General features: G+C 37.0%; 3 protein-coding genes and 1 long non-coding RNA gene across 19 annotated transcripts in view; 1 reads left to right on the forward strand and 3 right to left on the reverse strand.

The window, feature by feature from the left end:
* Positions 1 to 618: 618 nt before the first annotated feature.
* On the reverse strand, positions 619 to 16,673 carry Asator (tau-tubulin kinase asator). 7 transcript variants are annotated; one of them, XM_066297680.1, is made up of 20 exons: positions 16,541 to 16,673; positions 10,761 to 10,875; positions 10,275 to 10,444; positions 9,830 to 10,025; positions 9,601 to 9,772; positions 9,330 to 9,547; positions 9,057 to 9,278; positions 8,874 to 9,000; positions 8,393 to 8,721; positions 8,150 to 8,332; positions 7,998 to 8,097; positions 4,914 to 5,203; positions 4,397 to 4,723; positions 4,157 to 4,311; positions 3,970 to 4,103; positions 3,762 to 3,916; positions 3,547 to 3,710; positions 2,865 to 3,024; positions 2,603 to 2,795; positions 619 to 2,170 (listed from the first exon to the last, which is right to left on the reverse strand). In XM_066297680.1, the coding sequence occupies exons 1-20, from the start codon at positions 16,600 to 16,602 to the stop codon at positions 2,022 to 2,024; spliced, it is 3,621 nt and encodes a 1,206-aa protein (XP_066153777.1). In that variant the 5' UTR covers positions 16,603 to 16,673; the 3' UTR covers positions 619 to 2,021. The 7 variants fall into 7 exon arrangements, with proteins under 7 accessions (XP_066153777.1, XP_066153782.1, XP_066153780.1 ...); XM_066297685.1 differs by lacking the exon at positions 16,541 to 16,673 and adding an exon at positions 12,653 to 12,787; XM_066297683.1 differs by lacking the exon at positions 16,541 to 16,673 and adding an exon at positions 12,488 to 12,711.
* Positions 13,234 to 20,674, forward strand: LOC136347588 (uncharacterized). Of its 3 annotated transcripts, none has more exons than XR_010733510.1 (6): positions 13,234 to 13,836; positions 15,529 to 15,729; positions 15,788 to 16,103; positions 16,167 to 17,031; positions 17,084 to 18,830; positions 18,942 to 20,674. It is a non-coding gene; the product is annotated as an uncharacterized lncRNA (long non-coding RNA). The 3 variants fall into 3 exon arrangements; XR_010733509.1 differs by having other exon boundaries at positions 13,236 to 13,686; positions 13,753 to 13,836; positions 15,788 to 17,031; XR_010733508.1 differs by having other exon boundaries at positions 13,282 to 13,836; positions 15,788 to 17,031.
* LOC136347586 (ubiquitin-conjugating enzyme E2 G1) lies at positions 19,589 to 23,209 on the reverse strand. Its single transcript, XM_066297706.1, has 6 exons — positions 23,038 to 23,209; positions 22,136 to 22,238; positions 21,573 to 21,670; positions 21,341 to 21,519; positions 21,202 to 21,280; positions 19,589 to 19,981 (listed from the first exon to the last, which is right to left on the reverse strand). The coding sequence occupies exons 1-6, from the start codon at positions 23,081 to 23,083 to the stop codon at positions 19,974 to 19,976; spliced, it is 513 nt and encodes a 170-aa protein (XP_066153803.1). The 5' UTR covers positions 23,084 to 23,209; the 3' UTR covers positions 19,589 to 19,973.
* A 311-nt stretch (positions 23,210 to 23,520) lies between these two features.
* Positions 23,521 to 24,700, reverse strand: part of LOC136347580 (potassium channel subfamily K member 18) — a 164,882-nt gene continuing 163,702 nt past the window's right edge. For 7 of the 8 annotated variants that reach the window (XM_066297698.1, XM_066297697.1, XM_066297699.1 and 4 more), the window contains 2 exons: positions 24,524 to 24,678; positions 23,521 to 24,472 (listed from right to left, as the gene is read on the reverse strand). The gene's annotated coding sequence lies outside the window, so the exon portion shown is untranslated. The remainder of the gene's footprint in view (positions 24,473 to 24,523; positions 24,679 to 24,700) is intronic. The other variant, XM_066297694.1, reaches the window with a different exon arrangement.

Here is a 24,700-nt window from a genome sequence, read left to right on the forward strand (position 1 = left end):
GATTGTAAAGCAGGATTCATGCTTTTATTGAAACTTTTATCAAAGATCAGAAGAGCTGAAAGAGAACGTGAATGACGTAAATAATATTACTATACTTTAACTGTAATGAGTTAGCAACTGTGTTAAGATTTTATTATACCTTGGAATACTGTTATTTTTTTTATATTCATACATCAGCTAGTTATAAAAAAAGATCACGTTATTTAATTAATTCATTTGTAATATATGGTCATAGTAAAATGAAGACAACCTCTACGTATGAAGTACTTGTGATATATTGCAGGTCCTATTGTCGCCAACGTCTATTGATTAATACGTCCTTTAGTCGCTTGTCCTCCTTTATGTGATATATCTAGCAATTTGATATGAGATCCGCGAATAGGCCGTCAGTAATTTAGTGATTTATTGCTTCCATTTGAAGGTTGAACGCTATTTTTAATGCCCACTCTTTCAGAAAGATAAAACTCAAAAAAAAAAAATAACAGATCAAAGCATTATATAGCTAAAAATGCGATCATTTGCATGCCTGCAAACGTAAACTTTTCCACAAAAGATAGTCTTTGATACATGCTCGACTAATAAATTATTTTCTTTTTTTAAGCTGGTTATACACACTCATTTTCTTAAGTTTTTCCTTTATTTTCATTAACTATAATAATTCAAAAATACAGCGCTAGAACAAAACAAAAACAAATATTGTACAGTTGAAAACAAAAACAACCTTAGCAGTCTAATATTTCCTCAAGTAGGTATTTTACGTAATAAAGAGAATTTTCCATAGCTACGATTCTTGTTTCTCTGAGAATTTCTATATCATATTATAATGTGGATCGGCGCGCGGCTTAGCACGCCGCAACCTTAACGGTACTTTGCGTTTTTACAAGAGTATTTCAATAATATATTATATTAACTTCATATTTTTTAAACTTCTATCGCCTCTGTCACTGACTAGAATAGAAATTCAAGTACTTTTAAAAAAATACTTGGCATTTATCTCGACTAGAAACATTTCATATTATTTATAAGTTCACGATTCTCTCCCTCGCATTCTCTCTTGACAAAATTAACGCAGGCACTCGAGGAAGTTTGGCAACTTCAACAAACAATTACGCGACAATGGATATTCCACAACTTGCGCCCCTCGTCTGCAATGAAATGATACATGTTCGATGTAAAAGATTAAAGCACATTCATATTCAGCCACAAAACACAACCAACAATAGCTTATTCGATCTACTTATAGTAGTGTTGCCAAATATCCCGAAACAATACATCACAACATTAAAACTGTAAAAGAAGTTAATAATTTACATGTAAAAAAAAAATAATCAAAATTTTTATACCTTTAAGGCATATAAAGCGGTCTTAAAATATTTGGTGGCTTTTAGAGCTGGGAAGCCTTATACGTCTTTGCCTGATTGATGAGTATTTAGAATGGCATGTTTTAGATTTATTTGGACCAAAGTATGCAGATCAGAAGCCCATCCTTCCGGGGAAAAAAAACAATAACAACAAAAACAATAATCCAGGCCCGATCATGAGCAAACGTAAACTTATGAAATTCACCTCACACATTTATAAAAACAAGTACAATTTACTCTAAGAATTAGTAACGTATTTTAATGGTGTTCTATACCAATCTATCACTAGAAATTATATATACGACTGTTTATATGTAACTTTTAATTTGGCGTAAACTACGATTATTGAGATTGAACTTGTCAAAACACAATAGAGCAGATCTATCTGGCAAAAATCAAAAGTTACATAACGAAAATCAACAGTTTCACATTGTTTCAAGGTTAACGTAACCTCGCAATAGATCACTAGAATAAATCACTTTTTTAAAGTCGAAAGAACTGGGCTAGTACAAGAGATATCGGACTACTCCGGACGCAAACAAGAACTAAATTACGTGCGCTGAATGAAATATCGAAGCATGGTAACCTCCCCAAAAATAAAACGCGATAAAAGTCTCCTTTAAATTTGATTCAACAATGAGTGCTCAAAACTCGCTTAGACTACGTCACCGGCTTGAATCGCCTGCATCTGACCTGGGACTCGGAGGGCGGATCGCCGCCTGGTGGTGGGGGCGGCGGCCCATCTGAAGACTCGGGACTGCTTTCCGGAGCGTCTATGAGACAGTTAGAGATTCCTCTTGTTCTCAGACCTGAAGATGAGAACGAAAACCTTTAGGTCAGGTAATGAATCTGGCACGTCTTTACTCGTTAAATCAGTTTCGAACAAGGACTTTTACCTGAAATGAGAATAAATCCAAAAGAAAATGGCGTGGATTCTAGGAAAGGGGTTGAAGGTTGCTACTTGTAATGGGAGGTTACCTGGAAGAGAGAGGGGGATTTGTAGGGACGGAGGAAGTGAGAAACATACTTATTTTGAAGACACGGAATAATTCGATATTTTAATTTCCAGACCGAATAAGGCAAATAAAAAGACTTACTAAACAGGATATAGGTTATGATTTTGTTGGTAAAAATAATAATTATTGCCAGTTTGCAACTACTGGGGCAACAAGCTGAATCATCTATTATCGTTACTTTTAATTGTATTTTTGGAGACTTCGTAAATAAGATATGATACTCACCGCTGCTGGAGTGTCTTTTGAACCGAAGTTTTAGTTGACTGGGGTCAGTGACGTATTTTTCTGCCTGTCTACGTCTGCGAAGACCTGGAGTCAGATCGCCCGACCATGACATACACTTGGCCAGCCGTTGACCGCCGGCATTCACCGAAACGGGAATTTTCGATATTCTGCCACCTTCCATTGCGGGACTAGTCTACATATCAAATCAAAACAAATCCAGTGTTTAAGACTTTCATCCTTAATCAATTGTATGTATGCTTACCGAAGATTCTCTTAAAATCTGGCTGGCATTGTCGACGCCGCTATCCTCGTCGTCCAGCTCGGGTCTTTTGTCTTTATGGGTGGGATTTTCAGTCGCGTCGAAGTACTCAGATTGTTCTTCCATGCCCGGGCTTAAACCGTTGGCAATAGAACGCTTTTCTCTGGAAAAGAAAACGATAACGCATAAAACTCACATCGACATTAAAATGGCGGTCTTTCGTGTTAGGGAAGGGAGAGATGATTGCGTGACAACGTTGCGTATTAGCAGCAAAACTCTTCGGTACAAAGAAGACAGAGTTTATTTGAAAGGTTTAATATTTTGCGTTCTATTGGAACTCTGATGCTGAATCACCTGTAAAATTGAATATCGAGCCTATGAAAGCCACACAGACAAGTACACTCCAAGCTAATCTCACTCTATATGTCTAACTGGGTTAACCAAAGTGTTAAACTGGCCACAACCCTTCCTAAATGAGCACATTTAAACATATTATTAATAAGCACGCATACTAACTGGGTTATTTGACGTTCCACAAACCAACGGAGAGAAGATTGTCACTTCCCTCTGAAAAAATGCACCATATTTTACACAAAAACTGCCAACTCTCTACTAGATACTGTAATAAACGTCACTAATATTATTCAGGCTGAGTCAATGTGTTTTTGGGGAAATTACAAGTTACCTTAATTCTGGAATGCTTGAAGCCGTCACATACGTCACGTTCGGGTTAGTGCTGAGGTCCAGGCCAGGAGAACACCTCACTACGCGCTCCTCAGTTTTTACTCGTTTATCTCGCTCCACCAATCGCTGACGCTCTTCTCCTTCCATTTGTTCTTCTTTAACGTCCTAAAACATTGATAATAATAACATGGCAACTTAATATGAAGCATTAAATACTGATTTAGGTTTATTAGATGCGCAGGAACTGCTCTCAGATCGCGAGTCGGTGCCTCGATTGTTTAAGAGGGTGGACAAGGATTTATTGCTAGGAACGGATTTTAAAGATTGGCTGCGCATTAGCGCCTCAATAGGTTCAAAGTTGAGGTTCGAGCCTGCAAAAAAATTATTCAAAAATTCTTGAACATTTCGCTAACGGGTGCTTTACCCTGCGTCGACTTTCTTCGGCTCTCTAACCTAATTTTGGGTTTGTTATTTTCAGTTTCCGTGCTGCTGCTCTCGGTCTCTATTTTTTTCGCATCGGTATTAGTTAGCTTGTCGCATGTGTTACCCAAATTTTTTCTGAAAATATCCCTACTTCAGTGAAATGCTTAAATATGAACGTCGAACAGTACCGGTCTGTTTCAGTTAAGTAGAACATGGAAGGGGCGTTAGTCGCATCGCACTGAATCTCTCGTTCTGTCTCGTTCTCTCTCCTGTCTACACTGGCGTCCGCATGGCCTAACGAGAGCGGTGGCGACTTCACTCTTGCTCTCGGAGACTGACACGCCTTAAAAACAAATTAATATTCGTATTTCCAACCTTGCGGAAAAGCGGTTTAGCCATGCACATAACGAAAGAAACCCGCAGTTTACCTTATCCTTTTCTTTCCTCTCCACTAGCCCATCAACGAACATCACCATTTCTTTTCTGGGGCTTCCCATTTCGCTCCCAGCGGGGCCCTCTTTGCTGCCCTGTTTCAGGATGCTTTTTGTTCGTTCTATAGGTCGTCTTTCGGGTTTTTCATTAGACCCATTCTTCTGTATGTGAAGAGTGGAACCATTCTGAACAGCAGCTGATATTTTTGTAGTTATGGGAGGGAGAGTTTGAGGCCTAATGTTGGTTTGGGTCGTCTGGCGGTTAGTGCTCGATGACTCGGGTGATAGTTTTGGCACTACGCGGATTTCAAGTTTTCCAGCCACCTGAAATCGTTTTAGTTACACGAACTGAAAAACTCATCAGTGGATGATGTGAAATTTCAATTAGTTGCTTCAACTGTATTTAAGTCATGGAATCGATATCTCATTTGCATTCACCTCTTGCATTCGCACTACGCATTTTTAGAATATTTTTTATATAACACATGATTGTAGCCATCTACAGAACACTTGCCTCCTGCAACCCTTCATCCCCATTATCATCCCCATCTCTAAAGCTCTGCTTCTCAGCTATTTCCAGTGCTGGCAAACTTGTCCAAGGTTTCTCGCTGGACATTACTTTGCCGTTCTGCGCAGCATCGATTGTTTCAGGTTGGAAAACTTGATGTTTTGAGGCCACGTTACGCATCACATCCACGCGGAACACCAAATCATCAAAGGCGGCTTGTTGCAAGAGGGGTGGCTTAAGGGTGCGCCGCACCAAGGGGCCGAGGGCGGGACAAGACCAAGCTCGTGGTAGGGCACCTTAAAGAAGAAAATAAAACTATAAGCCTCACAAAGACATAGCGGTAAATTGTCGTGTGCATCACAAACAGGTTGTTTATGACCCTAGCTGGCAGTCAGTCAAATAATTATTGCTAAAGCTATTTTTGATTGACATTAATAAGATAATTTAAGTTTAGATTCAATTGGGTCAAGGTCATCTATTTTAGACTCGTAACAAACAAGTTCAAAGGTCAAGGTCATTCTGCGTGTGATGTTCGCTCACAAACGCAACGATTGGTCGTGCGAGAGTCGCGCAAAGGTCCCCATGGAAGTAACGTGGTGAAAATACCTCTCGGTAGTAGCAGTTTTTTAAAACCAATGAAATAACCATATTTCTATTATAACGACATTTTTCGCTCATCTTTACGCAACTGAGGGTCTTGCAAATGTATTAATTCAATGTGGTCAATGATAACAATGTCATTGTAAGTCAATAAATAATCCAAAAATGTTGTGGATTATAATTCGTCAAATTATCGTTTCATTCGACATAGGGAGTTTTATAAGAAAAATCTATACCACAAGAAATAACGTTTATTCACTTAAATATTGTTAAAAATACATTGCATTAAACTTTACAGTGTCACCATTTTGCAATGCTAATTAGCTATGAGAAGAATTTATGATATCGATGATTATTATGACAATTCTTCCTTAATATAAGGCTAAATTTTAAAAATTAGCGAAAACTAATTATTAAATTAGAAACGAAATTTACGTCTGTGCGAGTCTGTGCTGTAACTTCAAAGCTCTTTGATGCGCCTTTTCCTGCTGTTGACACGATTTGGGCACTTTATATCCTTTAAAGGTAAGTAAAAGTGCAACATTAATGTTAAAGCCAGAGTTTCTGGTAAGACAGCGGTGCCGTAATATAACGGCCATTGTAAGGGCTTCCATAGACGGGTCACTTCGTTGCGTGAATAATCATCACTTGATCTCTGGTATCAGAGATTTTGTCGCCCGACTTAGCCGCGTCATATAATATTTCATGTGGAAGGGGACCAAGAGAAGAGAAAGTATTTACGCCGAGACAAAGTTTAATTTCTGGTTGATTAGTGCAAAATAAGAGATCTAACTGAGAGGACATTTAACAGCGATTGATTGGACATATCTGGCGGCGCACTAGGCTATCCGTCTGTAGGAGCTTTGCAACGTTGTTCATGCATTTTACATTAATGCGGATTTTTTGGCAGTCATTAATAAGATAAGGATTGATGTTGGAAAATATTATTAACGCCATATTACGGCACCAATTTCTGAGAAAATCGTACCTTCACAAACGGAAATTATAGATAACACATACAAAAAAATTACATAAAAGAGACAGACTCTTGAACTAAGGCATAAATAATCAACGAAAAAGGGTTGCTCTTTACAGAAAACACAATACCTCTTCCTATCTCCAATTTTGCAATTTTCATCACTTAAACTACCCTGGAGCTGGCCTTAAATTCTTAAAGTGAATCGCACAAATCTTCAAATTCGACTAATTTTAGATGACGATCGGTGTGATAAATCCCGCCCATCCACGCCCACCCATTTCAGCAAAATCACAAACACGTTTCTGAATAAATCACCTTTCTTCTTTGCAGAATGCCTATTTATTTTTAAAGTGACTTCATAAAATCTATCATAACAAAAATTGGCTAAATATCAGAATATTGTTATACTTTTCAATGGAAAAATCAGAGTTGGAGTTTTAAAATTAATCGCTGCTGAGAAGAGAACGCGAGGTAGTTCACATTGATGGAGAAGAGCCAAATGTTCATTCACAGGTTTGAATGAAATGTCTGCATGATCAAACAAATGTCTGTTTTTACGTCGAATATGGAAAATAAATGTGACCCTTGCGGTGAAATCAATCAATAACCAAAAACCAAATTAAATTTTCCTTCACAATAACGGCACGAACACTTCATAGGACTCCACATCAATATCATCAAGGGACTGTTTCAGTACTACAATAACGTAAAAGAACTGGACCTAGCAAAATATGCTAAAAATGACATTATAAGTGAGAAAAAACCATTCTACGTCTAGTTCTTCGAGGTCATTGGGGGTCACAAATTCCCTTACTCCGATTGATGATTTTTCTAATCAAGTGGGCAGCTCTCAGGGTCTGAAATGTCCGACAAAATATCGGCCAACGATGAAGCTAAAGTGGTGGTTTTATAGCTTCGGCAGCTGAACGGGTTTAGAAAGACCCTTAAGAACACTCGTTCGCTTTTAGTCTCATAAATCGAATTCAATCCTGTGTTGTTTTTCAAGATTCTTCGGGCCCGAACGCGTTTTTTAGCGCCTATGGAAAGGTTCGATTGTTGTAAAAATATAAATAAAAACACTGTAATTCTTGGAATATTGCAAAGCTACATGAAATCCAAAATTCGAATAACATATCTAGACACGCATAATTGGGCTTATTACTTCTGTGAACGATTGAACCGTTTGTGAACGTGTTTGTTTTATATATAGTTTAAACTAAGATGAAAACTAGGCCAACTTAATTTTTATCTAATGCCTTCTTTATCGCATTTTGTATTAAAATATATATATATATATATTCTCTCATTTGTATGCATGTTATCAAAGGTATACTTATGCTCTTTTTAAATATGGAAAAAATAAAATTGATGTTAAAAACTAAATAGCAAGATTTATCTCGAAAAATTAAGATAATAACGTGAAAATCCAGCAATTTATTATCAATCATTTGTCATCCTATATACTTCTATCTGACGACTATCTTATGGAACTACAAATAATTGGTACTTACCCATCAACTCTGGATAATCTTCAATTCCCGCAATATTGACGTATTTCCTATGACTATGAGCCCGGGAATCCTCGCTTATTTTACTAAGGGCAGCTTGAGCCTGTGCAAAAAAATAATAGATTTATGAAATCATATAACATCAAAGAACTAACTTGTTGGGAACTTCCTCCTAGCCCCTCAGGTGCAGGCGGATGGTGGGCAGAGCCTGCATGTGAACCGCCTCCACGACAATGTTCAGGTGACTCCGGCTTCCATTCATTGTCCGTCGTTTCTTCACTATCATCAAACTGCGACTTCCACTGACTAGCTAGTGTTAAGGCACCACCTCTCGTCACCTACATGTCACGGTTTTATTAACCACAGCAACACAACAATCAATCAATCAATCTACTGACCTGTTGGCTCACATTCTCATCATCCATCACAGCAAATTGGGTCACACTTTGATCGCGCGCCCCTCTGGAACTGCGTGCTGCACTCGGTTGTCTTCTCCTAGGCCGCTCCTGCTCAGGTGTGGCTGGAGACTCGCCCAAACTGCCCCCTCCCCCTTGAGGAGGTGTGGCTACTCTAAGTCTACCTAAAGTGGCTGCTCCTGATTGACTCTTGCGTAAGGGAGCAGGACGAGGAGCGTCAGAGGAAGATTTTGCAGAGGCGACTGCCGCTTCGTTATCCAAGCGGTCAGTAGGGGGTTGATCCAAATGAGAAGTGGCCCGACGTTTGCGCGCTGTAAACAAATATTAATAGTGCGAAAGTAATACTTTTCTTTAATATTTAATCCATGTTCTTTGATGAATTAGTAGCCTGCTTAACATAACTTTTAAACAGAAATTTGCTTTTTGTCGAAAATTGCACTTTTCAATATCATGGCAGATTTACCGATTTGATCAGCAGCAGTGGCGTTACAATTTTTATCAACTGCAGGCCTTCCAGCATTAGTTTGAGTATCAGTGACAAGAGGAGCGGTGATTTCTGCCTCTATCCTTCTTCTCGCATCCATTTGCACCTGCAATTTTCAAACAAACTTACAATGCATTATTTGATTAATATTTAAATTCTAACCTCTTTGTTATCAGTCGGCTCAATATTCTCTTGGTTATTATCTGTAGTTGTGAGTAGTTTAGTGGTCTGTCTAGGCAATGTAGTAGGCGCTGTAGTTGGAGGTTGCGCCTGAGACACAGGACCAATGGATTGAGAATCTCCAGTCGGTTTTTCCCAGTCAAACGGATCAGATTCTTTAACACCCCGCCGCTTCATGCAACGCTCAAACAGCGTAATTAGCATCTGAGCATAATCACACTATAACGAAAGTTATAACCCCAATCTTTAGTTTACCGCATAATCAGGCTTATCTGCGTACTCCAGACTCTGTATGTGATCCAAAAATTGCTTGAGATCAGAAGGCAAATGTTTCAACAGCAACCTGTGGTCGTACTTCTCCTTCATAAGCCCCACTTGCTCCTTGTCTTTAACTTTGCGCCAGGGCAGCTGCCCGTTTACAAATTCGACTAGCATGTAGAAAAGAGACCATAGATCGTCGTGCCGACCCATTTCTGTGTACAGTTGAAATCTAAAGAAAGGTTCCAAAGAAAAACGGAAAATTTACCTCTGTTTTTATGCGCATTTATGCTGGCATAACGGACAGTGCCCCTAAAGCCAGCGGCTGCCCGAGGGGCCCTCACTTCGCCGGTGGCGGTAGTGTATTGGCGAGCCAGCCCAAAATCTAACATATATACTTTCCTACAGTTATATGGCAGTCTACCCATTGAAAAATTACTCTGGAAATTTCAATTTGTCATTGAGCATATTCAATGATTGGAAGAATTAACGCTCACAGGTTTAATATCACGATGCAAAAATCCGACAGAATGTATACTTTCAATAGCTCTGAGAATTTGAAGGCCCAACCGCAGAGTGGTAGAGAGGCTGAATGCCGCCCGGGGCTGCGCCCTACGCAATTCGGCCAGATTTCTGCCCTGCAGTTGCATGACCACATAATTGAATCGATCATTCCTACCACAGCCTATAAATCTGAGATTGAAAGAGGAGATTAAAAACTCCCTTAATGCCACACTAATTTAATGAGAGATACAGAAATACCAAAATTTGATAATTATTAAAAGTGTAGTAATGTCTGCATGCCAAACTGCCATTAGGTTTGAGACAATTGGAATCTATATTTAGCTTGCTAGGTACTATTAAACTGATTTATTGCTGCACACACACACACACATATACACACAAAAGGGGGAAAATGGGGTTGACAAGAGGAAAACTCGCCTGCAAATGTGCTCCTTGCCTTGCAGCTTTTTCAACACAGCCACCTCCATTTTCAGTACTTGCTTGGGTTGTCGGGCGCTCTCCACTTTGAGGGCCACCTGCTCTTTGGTGAGCAAGTCTTGGCCCTCGTAAATTTCGCCGAATCCTCCACCACCAATTTTTTTGACCACCTAAGTGAAAATTATCTATAGATGCCAAATCCCCCACCATGACAAAAATAGATTAATCAATATTTAAAATATATTCATAGCGAAATTCGAAGTATTATAGGTATTCAATTGCTTGAGGAAATAATTCAATAATTTAATAACAAAGTGTCAGGCATAAGAAAAAGCTCAGTTAATGGTTTCAATTAACATTCCAGTGCGTTGTTCTAATGTTGTTAATTACGTGCGTAAGTTTTGACTGAATAATAACCATATTTGTGCCAAGGAACTTTCCGATCTAAGTGTAAGCATCTGCAGGAGTAATCGGACTCATTCATACCTTCCACCGCTCTTTGACGACATGTCCGGGCTGCAGTAAATCCTCTGACGTCATCGTTATATTGTTGTTTTGATCAGTGGAGTCCAAATGGTTCTCCAAGCTTAAATTTTTAGGCCTGTAAAACGAACAACATTGAGAAACGTCTGGAAAATCGATGGGAAATTATTAGTCATTTTCGTGCGGAAACATCGGGGAACCGATCGAATTTCACTTTCTAGGCTAGGCAGCAGGATTGCCGTGTATTTTGGTTTGCCTAAAATCGTGCAGTGAAAGAAGCACTCCCAGCTGATCGACGCCAGAGATTGCGCACATATACATAACAATAGAGGAAGGCATTGCCAAGTCTTGCAGTTTAATGCTTAGAAAACTACAATTGACATTTAAGCGCAAACTAGTGGAAATAACACGTAAACTGGGAAACTGCCAAAGTTTGCTAAAAATGTGCATTCATCATAACTTTTGCTTTAAATTTTAATTGCACAAGTAGCGTGGAATTGTCCAAATCACAATTAGAGGTAACTTGAATCAAACGGAAATAGTGATACAAACTTAAATATAAATTTTGTTTTTCCTTCATCTTATTTCATATAGAAAATCATTCAATGAAATACACTAAAACAAAAATAACGATTTGGCTTCTAATTAGGTTGTCAACATTCTAGAAAAAAATTGAGAAAGTGCTTTACTTTATTCTCACCTCAGGGCAGTGGGCGTTGAAGCATAGTTATTTGATGAATGAGAAATAATCGTTCAGATTTACTTTTACACTCGGAACAATTATTGCTAATTCTTCTACGCTTAAGGCTCAGTTGTTGGCTCAGGCTCAGGTCTGTCAAACCTGACCCTTGCTTGCCTTAGATCTAGCCGCGCATCTAACCACAGCTTAAGCTGGTGTTTGACTGACCGATTCAGTGAATTTCTCAACTGAAATTTAACAGCCATGCTATTCCTATTGATCACCTCAAGTTTCAACTAGTGGGTACTGATTTACCTAAGCCGAGTGTGTCTTGATACATAAGTACCATTGGTGCTCTCAGACAACAAAAATCTTCCTTAATATTAGAAGTTTTGCGGTTTTTCATCTGTATTGACTTTTTTCCTATTCACCAAATTTTAAAAAAGTTGCATAAATTTTAGGGAAAATTGCCTCTGCTTCTGGCAACAATGCTTGGCACTTCCTCCCACGATTTGTTACGCCCGGACTTTATTGATTTTTTCAAATTCCCTTCAACAGAAAATCTACCCAACAAATTACAAATAAGATTATCATCCATAATTTAATGTCCTCATCACATGCCAGGACTGATCTTTCTAGTCCCGCAGCCTTAAATGGCGGTGAAAACGCCTTATAAGGATGTTTATGGGAAAAAATAGGAAAGCGATTGGCGCATCAGTGTTCTAATTGTGATGGGCAAGAGTCTTGTTAAATAATTATTAGAGCAAATGTTACGATGGGGTCAAATGGAAGGTCCTGTTTGGATAATTTGGCCAAAAATAAATCGAGTTAAATATAGACTTACGTAGTAGTAAAATGAAGTGTCGCACACAGGTATCTAATGGAGCAGGAGAATAGAACTATCCTAATCCCATTTTTTTGACTGAAATTGTCTGAATATCCAGCATGGGGCTTAAATTTGATTTAAGGGGTAGAAATGTGCGAGACGGGGCGGTCGTATTAAAGCAAAATACCATGCAAAACAGTAAAAATGATTTAAAGGTCTACTTGCTTGGCATTTGCAGGACGGACGAGAAACCAATAATTCCAACCGAACAAAACGTTTAAATCGCAAACTAGGTAGTCGCCAACGGGCTCAACATGCAATACAACGGTTTTAGTTTATTTTTAGTCACGATTATAGGCATTATAAGCGTATTTATTCAACATTTCTTACGGGCAGCAGGAATTTTGATCGATACGAACGCCATTTTTTTATTCCACTGCTACGAACTGCGCTGTCAACCGGCTGATATCTGTCAGCAGCGGCAATTTCAAATTGGAGATTTGGGGGGAATTTCTTTTCACAGTTCAATTAATCAACAATTGTGATTTAAAAGAAAATTCTCAACAATGTTGTTACGTTTTGTACCGTTAATGTAGTTATTGTCACTCAAAATAAGGCGAAAAATCAGAAAAAAAGGTGTAATAAATAAAACTGGTGAATACTGTTGATTACTGGATTAGGAGCGCATGGCTGCTCTGATGCCAAAGTTGTAAGGGGCATTATTTATTCTATACCATTTTTTGTGAATAACTAGAGGTTCTTTATTACTGAAAAGTTCTCTTGTGACTCATATATGTATACTAGAGCGTGGCTAACTACAAATGTCTTTATTATTAAATGAAAATTTCAATTTTTCTTTAAATGTAGGCCAGACAACGTTGCAATTATTGTAAATCGATTTGAGTAGAGAGGGCGCCACAAAGGAATCAATTTCATTTTTATTAAGTGGGTCGGGTCAATATTGTATCTTCATCTATCACTGGGTTAAATAAAGACAAAACCATTCTGAACTTGACCCAGGAAGTTGAATTTTAAATGTGAGGTTAGTGTTTGGGATTAAAATTTAAAACCTTAAATTGAACTTTAAAATTTTACGAAAATTGTTAATTTTTTTTTTCAAAATGTCCTAACAGGAAATGTCAGTTAATCCTTAAATTCTAACGTTTTCGCAGTGAGAATCTCCTGGAACATTAACAAGCTTAACTTAACATTAAACAAGCATTTAAAATGTGTTATAGGATTTACTACTTGATGTTATTAAAGTGGGAGTTAATTGTGATAATCAGTAACTTGATCCACAACATGTTGGAATCTAGAATGACTATAACGTCAAATGGTACGAGGAAGTACAAACTTAAGCACATGACTTAGCAGTAGTTATACTGAACCAACTGAATAGTTATATGTCCAGCACCATTCAGGAGGTGATTGATGTCACGTACAGTTGAAGTTTAAAGAAATATTAGCTCATTATTTCTTTCACCAAAAAGAGGAAATTGAGCTTCCTGAAAGAACCATCTCTTTTTGTTTTAACTTCAGATGCTATAGTGCTGCTACATGACAGAATGTTTTGGGTAAGCATGATCAAATTGTGCTGAATGAATTCCAGGTTATTTGAGACTGGAGTAATGAGGTTGCCAAAACCCTCATATTTACCTTTTGTTACACCTCAACTAGTATTGGAATTATTTTACTCTTTAGCAAAAGAAGAATATCAAAGATAGGGTTAGCTATGATTCTAGGAGCATTAAAATAGTGTACTGGGTATGGCACATTACAAAAAAAGTCCTGATGTGACAAATAAAGGAGGAATCCCTTATATGGTAAAGCATGCAACAAGTAAGAATTGCTATGCCAGTTTACATAGACGATGATCTGTGCTTCACCAACTTATATAGAATAAGTAGGTTTTTTAAAAATCAGAATGTTGAATGGAATTAAAGAGAAGACTGTAACACATGTTCTGTTTGAATGTTTAGCAATTATCAGACAAATATTTAGTCTATTTAGCACAGCACTAATGTCACTTAAGGAGGTGATGAGGTTTACATTACATTGAAGGGATCTGCAAAAGACATTAGATCATAGTGGAGGCCTCTTACCAATTTGCCCTCTTAAATACAATGTAATAACTTTAATGATCTTATTTTCTATTACATTCTTGAACTTTTGTGTTCTCCAGTTCATATCATAACTCATTAAATTATTACAGATATTTATAAGTAACCTTAAAATGTACTGAATGATTTACAAAAATCTCATACATAAATATAGTAAAAAAAGATGTTTTCAGTTAAACCAGTGACTGTTCAAGTGCTTGAAGTTTGGACCTATCATAAGGCATTTCAAAAGCTGCATTTAAATTACACAGAAATTTTAACTGCAATTTTGTGCCTTTACTGACCTTACACCTGTTCTGTAGTGTCACATAAAGTGGCTATTAGTTCTAAATTTGTGAAAATCTTTATTTTTCAGGCAGCAAAGATGATTTATGACTGAAGCTATTCTAGGACATCGGGGTAGAATGATACTAAAATTTTTATTGTTTTAAATTAGATTCAGACTGCATTGAAAGACTTTATCTTTACCCTTGTTTTTGTGTCTTGTGTAATTTGTTGGGCAAATTGCAGCCATACGTTTACCTTTTTTCCTGTGGTCAATAACTTCTGTCCAATGAAATACTTCGTTAAAAATATCAGCACCTAATCTATTTCTGTCCAAACAACCTGTATACTACTCTAAAAATAGTGCTTTTTACGAGTTTACTATGGCAAACATAAATATATGTAAATTTATGTGTAAATGATAGAAGGTAAATTTTTTAAATATAAAATAGTCCCACTTTTACTCTTTGTTTCTTTACATGCACCCAGGAAAAGCTCGATTTAAGTCAATGACAAACAGAATCCAGATGCATTGCGTAAGGGTCCGACACATAAATAAAGGCCTCTTTACCGTTCCTCTGCTAAATTTAAAACGACAAGGAAATACACGCGATATTTAGAATTGAGCAATTAAAACAAAATTATACATTTGCCAAGGCAAATATTTATGTCAGCCCACTTTATGTGATCCGAGATAGAGCTCCATTATAACACTTTGACCTACGAGATTTAGGGAGATTTTTATAGGGGTTTCACGATATTTTTGGAAATTTTCAGGAATCTGGGTCGGAAAAGGAAACCGTCTGGAAGCTCCTTTTATCATGCTGCAGGAAGTGGCGATGGAGAAAAGCCTCGAGATAAACATAAATGCATTTTTTACAGAAGTGATAATATAAACGAGTCGGAGAAAACAAAAACACCAGCTGCGTCAAGAATATTTTTGCATCGACATCATGTTGTTTACGCAGTAGGAAGCTTATTAGAGTTTCATGGTTCACTTACTCACTACGAGGTAAAATGTGAGCATAAGTGACGCGCGATATGCAGTTAGATAGAGCAGATGCCCTGTATCATTCAGCAAATGTATGTAGGTAATATCTAATTAAAGGAAATTAATTTTAAAAAGTTTAAATGTTTACAGAACGAGAAAAACACCTGGCCTGGACTAGCAGTTTTGAATAAGACTATTGATCGCTTTAAACCTGAAAACTCAAGGCGTTAGGGGGCATGGTGAACTTGGTGCTTACGTGCAGTGACTCAAGGACCGCTTCTATTTTTATTAAAAGGCATATGTCAAACATAATGAAACAGTGTATTCAGCTCTGCAGCAGCAAGGTTACAAGCTCGAAAAAACTTTTCTCCTGGAAATGTTGAAGGAAAACTGCTATGAAACAGGAAAATCGTAAATTAAATACATAGAAGCAAGGTAAAACCACAGTTGAAAAACGACATTAGAGGTGACCTTTTGAGCATTCGATTTTTATCGGTGAAAAATTTAATTTTGTTTTATTGGCCAACAGAACTGGACCCACCTGTTATCACACGTCACGCAGATTTGTAACGGTTTAATGGGCCTTATCAATAAAACTGTCCCGGGGTATTTTAATGGGGGGATTTCGATATTAAGCCTCGAAATATAATTTAGTCAATTTTCAGGTCAACATCTATCAATAAGTGGGGGGAGCACATGTAAAGTGTCTGCGATTTTTTTTTATAAATTAATATTCAGGTTCGAGTTTTACGCCAAGTAGACACTTACTGGGCGGATAAACACTCTATTTTTAAATTTATCTCTGTTTACACAATGTTTGTAGGTATCTAAAGTTTTCAATTTACGGATAAGGTGCCTTGCACCTCGGGCCTTTGGTCGAAGTTCGAATACAATCAAACTTACCATTTCTTCTTCAAATTCCCATGATCCTTAAGACTGTCCTGACCACTCAGTATAACCGTCATTTTTAAATATTTATTCTATATTTCACCACAAGTATGTGCTCCCTTTCAACAGCCACTTAGAACCATCTTCTCTTTCCCTTAAACAATTTTCTTTAAATTGATTTCATTCATTATCTCAATAATAGCACTTTCACTGGATCTCTAGGTACACAAAACAATACTATAAGTGGAGGTCACAGATGCACATTGTACCGGGCGATCCGGCAGTCGAGTGGTACCGTTCGGAAAGCTGACGCTCTTTTTTAAGTCAACTTTTCACTCGGAACTACAGCGCGTTGTTGTCCAGAGACTTTGCGTCCGAGTCGGCCTTTGGTAAATGGGCTCTTAATTTGAGGCTGGACATTTTTAAATCGATTGGGTGGTGCGGTACAGCCGTACCTCAAACGAGGTGCGCGTCTGCCCCACTCTATAGAAATTAATTGTGGAAAGGTATATTTTTAGGATTCCGTTTTTTTTTTGTGCTACAATAAGTTGCGTGCAGTTTTTCAGGAAATGGAGCACCCGAACAAAAGAAGGCAAAGCGCTTATTGAAGGGATGTAAAATATGTCTTCAGTGCATTTTTTAAAATTTCGGAATTCACGAATTTTTATTATTTCTGGATTGTTTAACGGGAACGAGAGATTTTAAAGCTTCCCGCCGAAACCAATATACAGTGACGCATTAAATATGCTGGGAAGAGGGGGGCTTTTCTGTCTGCAATCTTTCTGCCGCTTCCTACTGCCGCATGATTTGCTTGGATATTTTAAGCTTTCTCTTAAGCTCCGTTATTTTTTAATATTTTACCAATATTCATGTGATACATAATAAGTAAAAAAATATCAAACAAGTACTGCTTATATGCAATTTCTTACGTTTACCACACTCATTAAAGCCACTCCGTCAGCAGCATTAGATCTGACTTCAGAACACTTCTCTTTGATCGAACCTATCATGCGCGGCCTCTAACAACGAGTTTTGACTTTGTTATAATCAGAGATGCTAACTGGTGAAGACATTTCATTTTCAAGTGAAGTTCGAACCTAGTCTACACCAGCCTCGATTATATCAGAGAAGCCGACCATCCTCAAGTGATTGAGGGCTTTATCAACTTCTTTGGTGCTCAAACTTTCGAGTTCCAAGCCCCCGCATTATTGGTAAAGGCAGGAACATCCTCCAAAGTATTAGGGACTTTGGTGAACTACATCACTCCGTGGACCCCCATCGGAAGATGTCATGACGAGGTCATACTTCTTGGCCTTCAACACAGTGCCCCACACGTCCCTCTAGAGGGCACTGTATTGGCTCAAGGTTAATTAGTCACACAGGCCAAAATAGTCGCCTCAATTCGATAGACTTAGGTGCGTTGAAGATCAGATCTTCGTTTAAGGGTTGATCCTGCAAGTGACGCAGACCAAAAAACCAGCCTTTGGAACAATTTGGATTACCTTTGGGCGTAGTCATCACCTTGGTTTCCTGCGTGCTTTACGGCGAATAAAATGGGTCTCGGAAGCGCTGAGACTGAAACCTTTTTAGTAATTTTGGACTCTTAAAGTAGTTTGAACTGTTGCGTTTAATGAATACACCAGGCTGAGTAACAGACGGGTGGAGTTCCTGCAGATTTCACTCTAACTGATGTCCGAATGGAAGTTAAAAAATATCACTACAACATTTTTTTTTTGTAGGTTTAGTACTCATAGACTTCCAATTTCGGAAACTATACCCGTGTACATTTCTTAAGTACAATAAAACGGCGCTTAATATGTTGCAAATACAAGGCCCATAGTTTATAGAGTTTATCGACACGAATTTCCTCTCTAAAAATACCATTTACTAGAATTGTAAAAATAAACGCACAACTAAAATAACTAGAGTAGTAGAGAACATTGCAGAGAAAAGGGAACATTCGGGAGGTTTCTGGGAGATGTTTTGAATTTCCTGGTACAAAATCCACATTTAGGTGATAAAGTTGTTGACCTTAATAGTATGCTCCAATTGCCTCTAGGCAAGGGAATCATTGGCCATAATATATCACCAGAGCAAGCTTGGGCAGCGGCGGGTCAAGAAAAATTCAGGTCAAGGCTTTATTGGCTTAAGTTAATAATACTGCTAATTGTTTTTAGAACTAGGCGTCCATAAGTTCCAAAATACATATTTTCGCTTTTATAAGAATTCTCGAAACTCGTATGTAATGGGGGAGGCCTATCCAGCAGTCTAGCACATGTGAACCTATTATCTAAACAAGATTAAGGTGCGTTAGAAAAATAAATCAAGTTGCGCCTGGAGAAAATCAAAATATTTACTTAATTTCATTTTAAAGCAACTTTCTGAGAATTCTAGATTTACAACATTTTTTTCCCAGAGAAATTGGGTGCCTCGCTAGTGTGAAATTACGAAGGGAAAAAAAATGAAACAGAAAGTATTTTACTGCCTTAACTGCAAGGGAGTCAGTAAGCCCAATGTCAGCTCATCCAGAGGTTTTAAGAGCTCAAGAGCAGTGACACAAATTACTTCTGGAACGTATTTTTGTAAATTATTCGTTAATCATCTGTAGATTTATCAAGTTCATGGAGATTCTCAAAACAATTATTATGAAGAATACAATAAATGTTTTCAAGTTTATTTTAACGCCCCACTTGGCAATGCCAGACCCATATCGCATAACTACATAGTTCTATTTACTTCTCATCGTGTTAGCCATTTTATGAGTTTTCGCATTGAATATTTCATGTGTCCAGATGGGTCTGCCCCGGTTTTTCCGCACATTGAGTTCGAAATTTAAGTCAATTCCTCTTTATAAGCTTAATTGATTTTTCAGGGAAATTACGACAATTAATTAAAACGCTCCCGAAATAAGTAGGAAAACATTATGGTAATTGAAAGAAATTTGTTTGTGTAGCCAGGTTCGCAGCAATTTAATGTTTCTTGTAATTTTCACAAGTCTCATAACCAGGCTACCTGGGAATGGGCTTAATATTTGAAGAGAGAAAGAAAACATCCAGAAAGGCATTATTTTAATCAGTTTCTTTGTCTCATGTGCTGTTCCTCTACCCATGTGTCTATAAAGGCAACTAGAAGGAATTGAAAACGGGAATAACCATCACGCTTGTAAAGGTAGTTGGAAAAGTTGCAAACATTACTTGTTCAACCCATTACTGAAATATCTGTTTTTATTCCAATTATTGAAGCTCTTCGCACATTAAATGAGTGGATATCCAACTAAAGACTTCTTAAATTCTTTCCTACGCTGTCTTTTATTATAAGCAAAGGAATTTCCGCAGAGCAGATTTGCTTGCAAGTTTCCATTTTTCCACATTCATTGTACCTACTTCTGGTTATTTTACGCCCAGTTGTCTATTCTGAGAGAGCGTCTTCTCTAATTTTCTATTAAGGACTATAGGCCTGAAACCAACAAAAATAATATTTCAAATAAATTTATTTTATTGTAAAAATTAAACTAAAAACTCCAATTACTGTTCTGCCTGCACGATTCAAGATAAATCATCTTAATGTTTTATCTTAATTGGTATTTTACAGAGATCTTTTCATATTACAAAAAAAAACTTCTTAAAGACATAGTATAGGTAATAATTGATATTAAATGAAGTAGGTATAAGCAGATAATACTGCTCAGGGTGGGAAAAATCGGGATGAATCCGGAACTTCCATTAGCTGCGTTACAGTACTGAACTGCTTAACTTACGGAGGTACAAAACACAATTAACGACTCAAAATGAATAGAAGTAACTTATTAGCTTAGAGCACAATAATATTAAAAGGTATATTATCACAATGTCAATCATTTCCAGGGCTGAAAACGCTTCGAAAGGAATAACCTATACATTATTAAAAACGCTAGGGCTTCGGCTTTTGAAACCTTAAATTGCAAAGACAGTTACTTCTACCATGGTTTGTCTACGAAGTCGATAAAACCACTGCTAAACTGTCGCCTTACTAAGGATCTTTTACGATCTGAATCACGTTTACGGTAATGGTTAATTATACAATAGATACGCGAACGAAAATGTGAAAAACTAAAATTATAATGATTTAAACGCCTTGGGGAACTTTTGAGATTTACGCACTCGCGGCATCGAAGCCAAATCAACCAACCTAACGCTGGAAACAACTACATTCTTACCAAGAATAGCGGATAAACTAAATTCAAATCGATTTGTAAATGTTATATTGAGTGTACCAGATTTCAAGTTCAGCAATTATCTCAAAACCTGGTAGAAACAATGGAGCGATTTAAATATAAAACTTATTACATGGAGGCGTAGGCACACGGCGTTTCTCCCACTTTTTTCAGCCAATCGGTAGGTTTAAAATAATGTTTAGCCTATACATGCATTTTATAATTATTGTATTTAAATCGCTCTTTTATCTCCTACGGGGTCTTTAGATCTTTTTTTATCACGTGAAGTCTGGGACACCCAGTATAGGTAGCTCATTTATAGTTTAAATGTTTGTTGTAGACACATGCCCCAAAAGGAAACGCGAACGGTCTTAGGTTCGTTATTTGGCTTTATTAGTCCTCAACACGAAACGAACTGAGGCGTTTTCGATTGGCTGCTTTTTTAAAAAGTTATATTTAAATATAAATTATAAGCTTTACTAACACTCCTCTTGCTCCTGTGATTTCCTAACGCATCGAGCCACTTTTCTTTTGAATTCTGAATATGATTCCCTCCATTCTTTCTAAAATTGGAAAAAGAATATTTGACATTTTCACCAAAGAGGGAAAAAACACAGACTTACTGCTGCGTCAACATTCGCTGGACTTTCGTCATTGGGGTCTGCGAGCATTGAAATAACAGATATCAGGATAGTTTCTACTGTATGTACGGGCAGCCATCGTTCCGAGGCTTTTTCATACCCAAATTTGTCATCTCCTGGTTCGTGAAGAATCGATATACACACATCTCCGTTTTTATCAACTATGAAATCAATTTATAATAAGAAATCAGCAATTTTGCAAAATGTTACTCACTATTTGGATGCCATATTTCTGTTACAAATTTCATTTTAGGTGGCCTAAGGGGATATTCTTTTGGAAAATACAGGTGGCATTTGAAGAAGCCCCCTTCACTGCAAAGAAAAAAAACATGATGGTAGGTAATTAAAAAAGGGCAATTTCCTTATCTAAAGCTATCAAAAAGGTTGATTATAGATCAACAACATTTACCAGAATTTATGCACATTATCAGTAATTTTGAGCATTGTTGTAAATGATAAATATAAACTAAATTTTATTCAAATCTAACAAAGCATTTTAATCAGGTACAATACCAAATATTAAGAATATAATTATCAACAGGCCTGTAACAGTATAAATCAATAACTGCATCAAAGCTAATCTAAAAAGCAATAAACTGGTTTTATATGAAATTTAAAACAAAGAAGCTAGGAATACATTTTGAAAAATTTAGGCTATGTTGGAAAAAAAATCAAGTCTATATTGATAGCAGAAGATCAAAATGTCGGTTTTCAATATGATAGACCCTGTTGTAGATTTGTCTGTTATATTTATATTTTTGCATAAACTTTACTTACTATAACGTATCAGGGGGACCTATAATGAGGACTTCCCATCTATAAATGTCATTGTCATCTATAAGCCCTGCAGAAAAACCCTCCACTGGGTTTTTATTTAATTCTGAAAGAAAAAAATGTTAATTGGATATTTGGAATCATGTAAAACAGAAAATTGTTTCTGGCATAGTTTTGTTAAGGCACCCAGTACATGACAAACCAAATGACTCATCAACATGGTATTATCTCAATGGAGCTTCATTGTCAGTGTTAAGGAAATGATAAATAAGTTACTTATGCAGTGTGCCTAGTTTTTAAAGCTTAGAGATATCATGAATATCAATGCTTAGCTGACCAAGTAAACTCCTTGCTAATATCAAAGTTAAAATTACTATTGCATCAATGCAAAGTCAAAACTGTATAGTTAACCTTAGCAGTGAAGGAGAGAGTTCTAGTAGGAAGTGTTGGTCAACAACCAACAATAATTGTGAAATCTATAAGTCTACTTTTGTGAAGGTTACCCAGCATATAAGTGTAGTTGTATCACAGTGGAAAAATAATTTTTTTTACAGAGCAACTGAATATTTATAATTATGGGATTAGTGGAGAAGAATGATTTCAAGTTTCCGTTTAACTGATGACACATGGGTTAAACCTAAAACGAGTACTTTTTAGGGTTTTCCACGCTTTGAAAAATCGCCATGTGCCGAAGTTTTAGAGATCGCAGAGAACAATAAAAATTGAAAATAACCCTTCGCCGATGCCTCGGAAATAGCCGGTGAAACTATTTTTAAAATCGAGAAACCAAGCAGATGAAAAAATCGAACCTGGACGAGGCCTTTTTTTAATACGAGGGGCATCGACATTTTGTCGGACTGTTTCGCTGGCTACTTCGGGGATCGTTGCGCCCCTCTTATACTGACCTGCTAGCTGTTTTCTAAGTAATAAGGCGGACTGTGGTTCTGACATTAAAAACTGATTTAATTTTGATGACAAAATCAATCAAACACTGTTTTCTGGAAAGATGGCCGGTGTCTATTTTCTTGCACGGCAGGCAGCCCGCATTGGATCACAAACATATGTTAATGTCAAAAATGGTTCGTCGCCCCGTTAGAGAAATGTCACATTTAGTGCGACATCTAACTATCTATCTGAAAACTTCAACTTTTCATTGACACCACTCTGCAAATTATGGCAGATTATTAAGGTGGTGCATAGATGGCGCCACATAAGACCACTATGAAATGTATCTCTTTCTCTAGCATGCGAGACCGATCAGGTCAACAGTTACTGTCTTCTTTAATAGTACAGGAGCTAATACCCCACAAATGTTCCCCAAATGTAGTTAGTCAGAGGTTAAAGATCTTATAGCATTATATTTAGGAAAGTCGATTGAAATAAAAAAGTTTAAAAATTTAAATAATCGTTTATTTCTTTATACAAATTACGAATTATTTTTTTTTACATATTAATAGTTTTCCTTCGATCCTTACCGAGTTTATTGAAATTTGCTGTCTGAAAATGCCGAAGTTTTTAAGTTTTATTAAAGGCGGTTTCAGTCTGAGAAAAGACAAAGTTAGTCTATTGTAATTACATACTCTAAATCCTCAATAACGAAATTCCTTAATACGAATCATTAATGTGATTTGCGAATGTTCCATTCATGATTTCCCATTGCCATATAACATTAAAAACAATATTAGTTATCTAATAATAAGTAATAATGAGTGATGATTAAAAAAACCTTGCGGTACGTGGTGAATCGTAACCGTAGGTCATTGATTGAGCCGTTTGCTATTAATACATCTAAGACACGCCTCTGATATTTCGCAATATTTTTTTCATCATCGCCCTTTATTACACGTCTTCATTACAAGTTTTTTACATTTTTACAAGTATTTCTCATTAACTATATTTAGAATTTTAACGACATTTCATTTATTAATCCCTCTTTCGTATATAATAATGTATATTACAGTTTCATAACAAAAACACCACGTATACCCAACTAGTAACTTATTATGACTTCCTATAAGTCGATAATTAACAAATTCTGATATGTAGAAAATTACAACAGAGATTGGTATTATACATAAAAAAAAAAGTTGTTTAATTGTCGAAAATAATGGAAAATAAATAAATCGAAATATGTTATCCTTTATCTTCGTCCTGCGAAAAGCAGTGCGCGTATACGACGCTGAAAATATACAGATTAGCCATATTCATTATGATGAGCGAATAACGTCTCCATCGTTTGTTTTAATAATGACACGATGTTATGGAAAATTAATGGAGCCTTTCAGCTAATACGCGTATTTCCCCCTTTTCTGCCTGTTCCCAGCAAAGTCCGATATTATACTGAAATATTTTGGTGTCAATTTATTTGCGATCAAGTATTCACAAACGTACTACTTTGAACTAATACAGTGGTCCTTACATATCCCCATTCTCTTCCATTTCAGGCTCCTCAGGTAGAGTGTAAACCCCAGTCATTAAAACGCTCCCCTCAATTACTTCAGGCATCTTCGTACCCACAGTAATGGGAACCAGTTCATGTCCCACATCTAAAATTATCTAATTGCCGCA

Source organism: Euwallacea fornicatus, chromosome 29, assembly GCF_040115645.1.
Source record: "Euwallacea fornicatus isolate EFF26 chromosome 29, ASM4011564v1, whole genome shotgun sequence".
NCBI classification, from domain to species: Eukaryota; Metazoa; Arthropoda; class Insecta; order Coleoptera; family Curculionidae; genus Euwallacea; species Euwallacea fornicatus.

Bases quoted from the DNA above. Each gene is read 5' to 3' on its own strand.
- LOC136347586 (XM_066297706.1), bottom strand. From the start codon at position 23,083: ATGTCAGAACCACAGTCCGCCTTATTACTTAGAAAACAGCTAGCAG. The intron at 22,239-23,037 runs GTCAGTATAAGA...TTTTTCTTTCAG, and splicing joins ACTTAGAAAACAGCTAGCAG to AATTAAATAAAAACCCAGTG. The intron at 21,520-21,572 runs GTGAGTAACATT...TTGATTTCATAG, and splicing joins AGAAATATGGCATCCAAATA to TTGATAAAAACGGAGATGTG.
- Asator (XM_066297680.1), bottom strand. From the start codon at position 16,602: ATGACGGTTATACTGAGTGGTCAGGACAGTCTTAAGGATCATGGGAAT. The intron at 4,724-4,913 runs GCAAGTGTTCTG...AAACGATTTCAG, and splicing joins GGGATGAAGGGTTGCAGGAG to GTGGCTGGAAAACTTGAAAT. The intron at 3,025-3,546 runs GTAACTTGTAAT...TTTCTTTTCCAG, and splicing joins TCAAGCATTCCAGAATTAAG to AGAAAAGCGTTCTATTGCCA.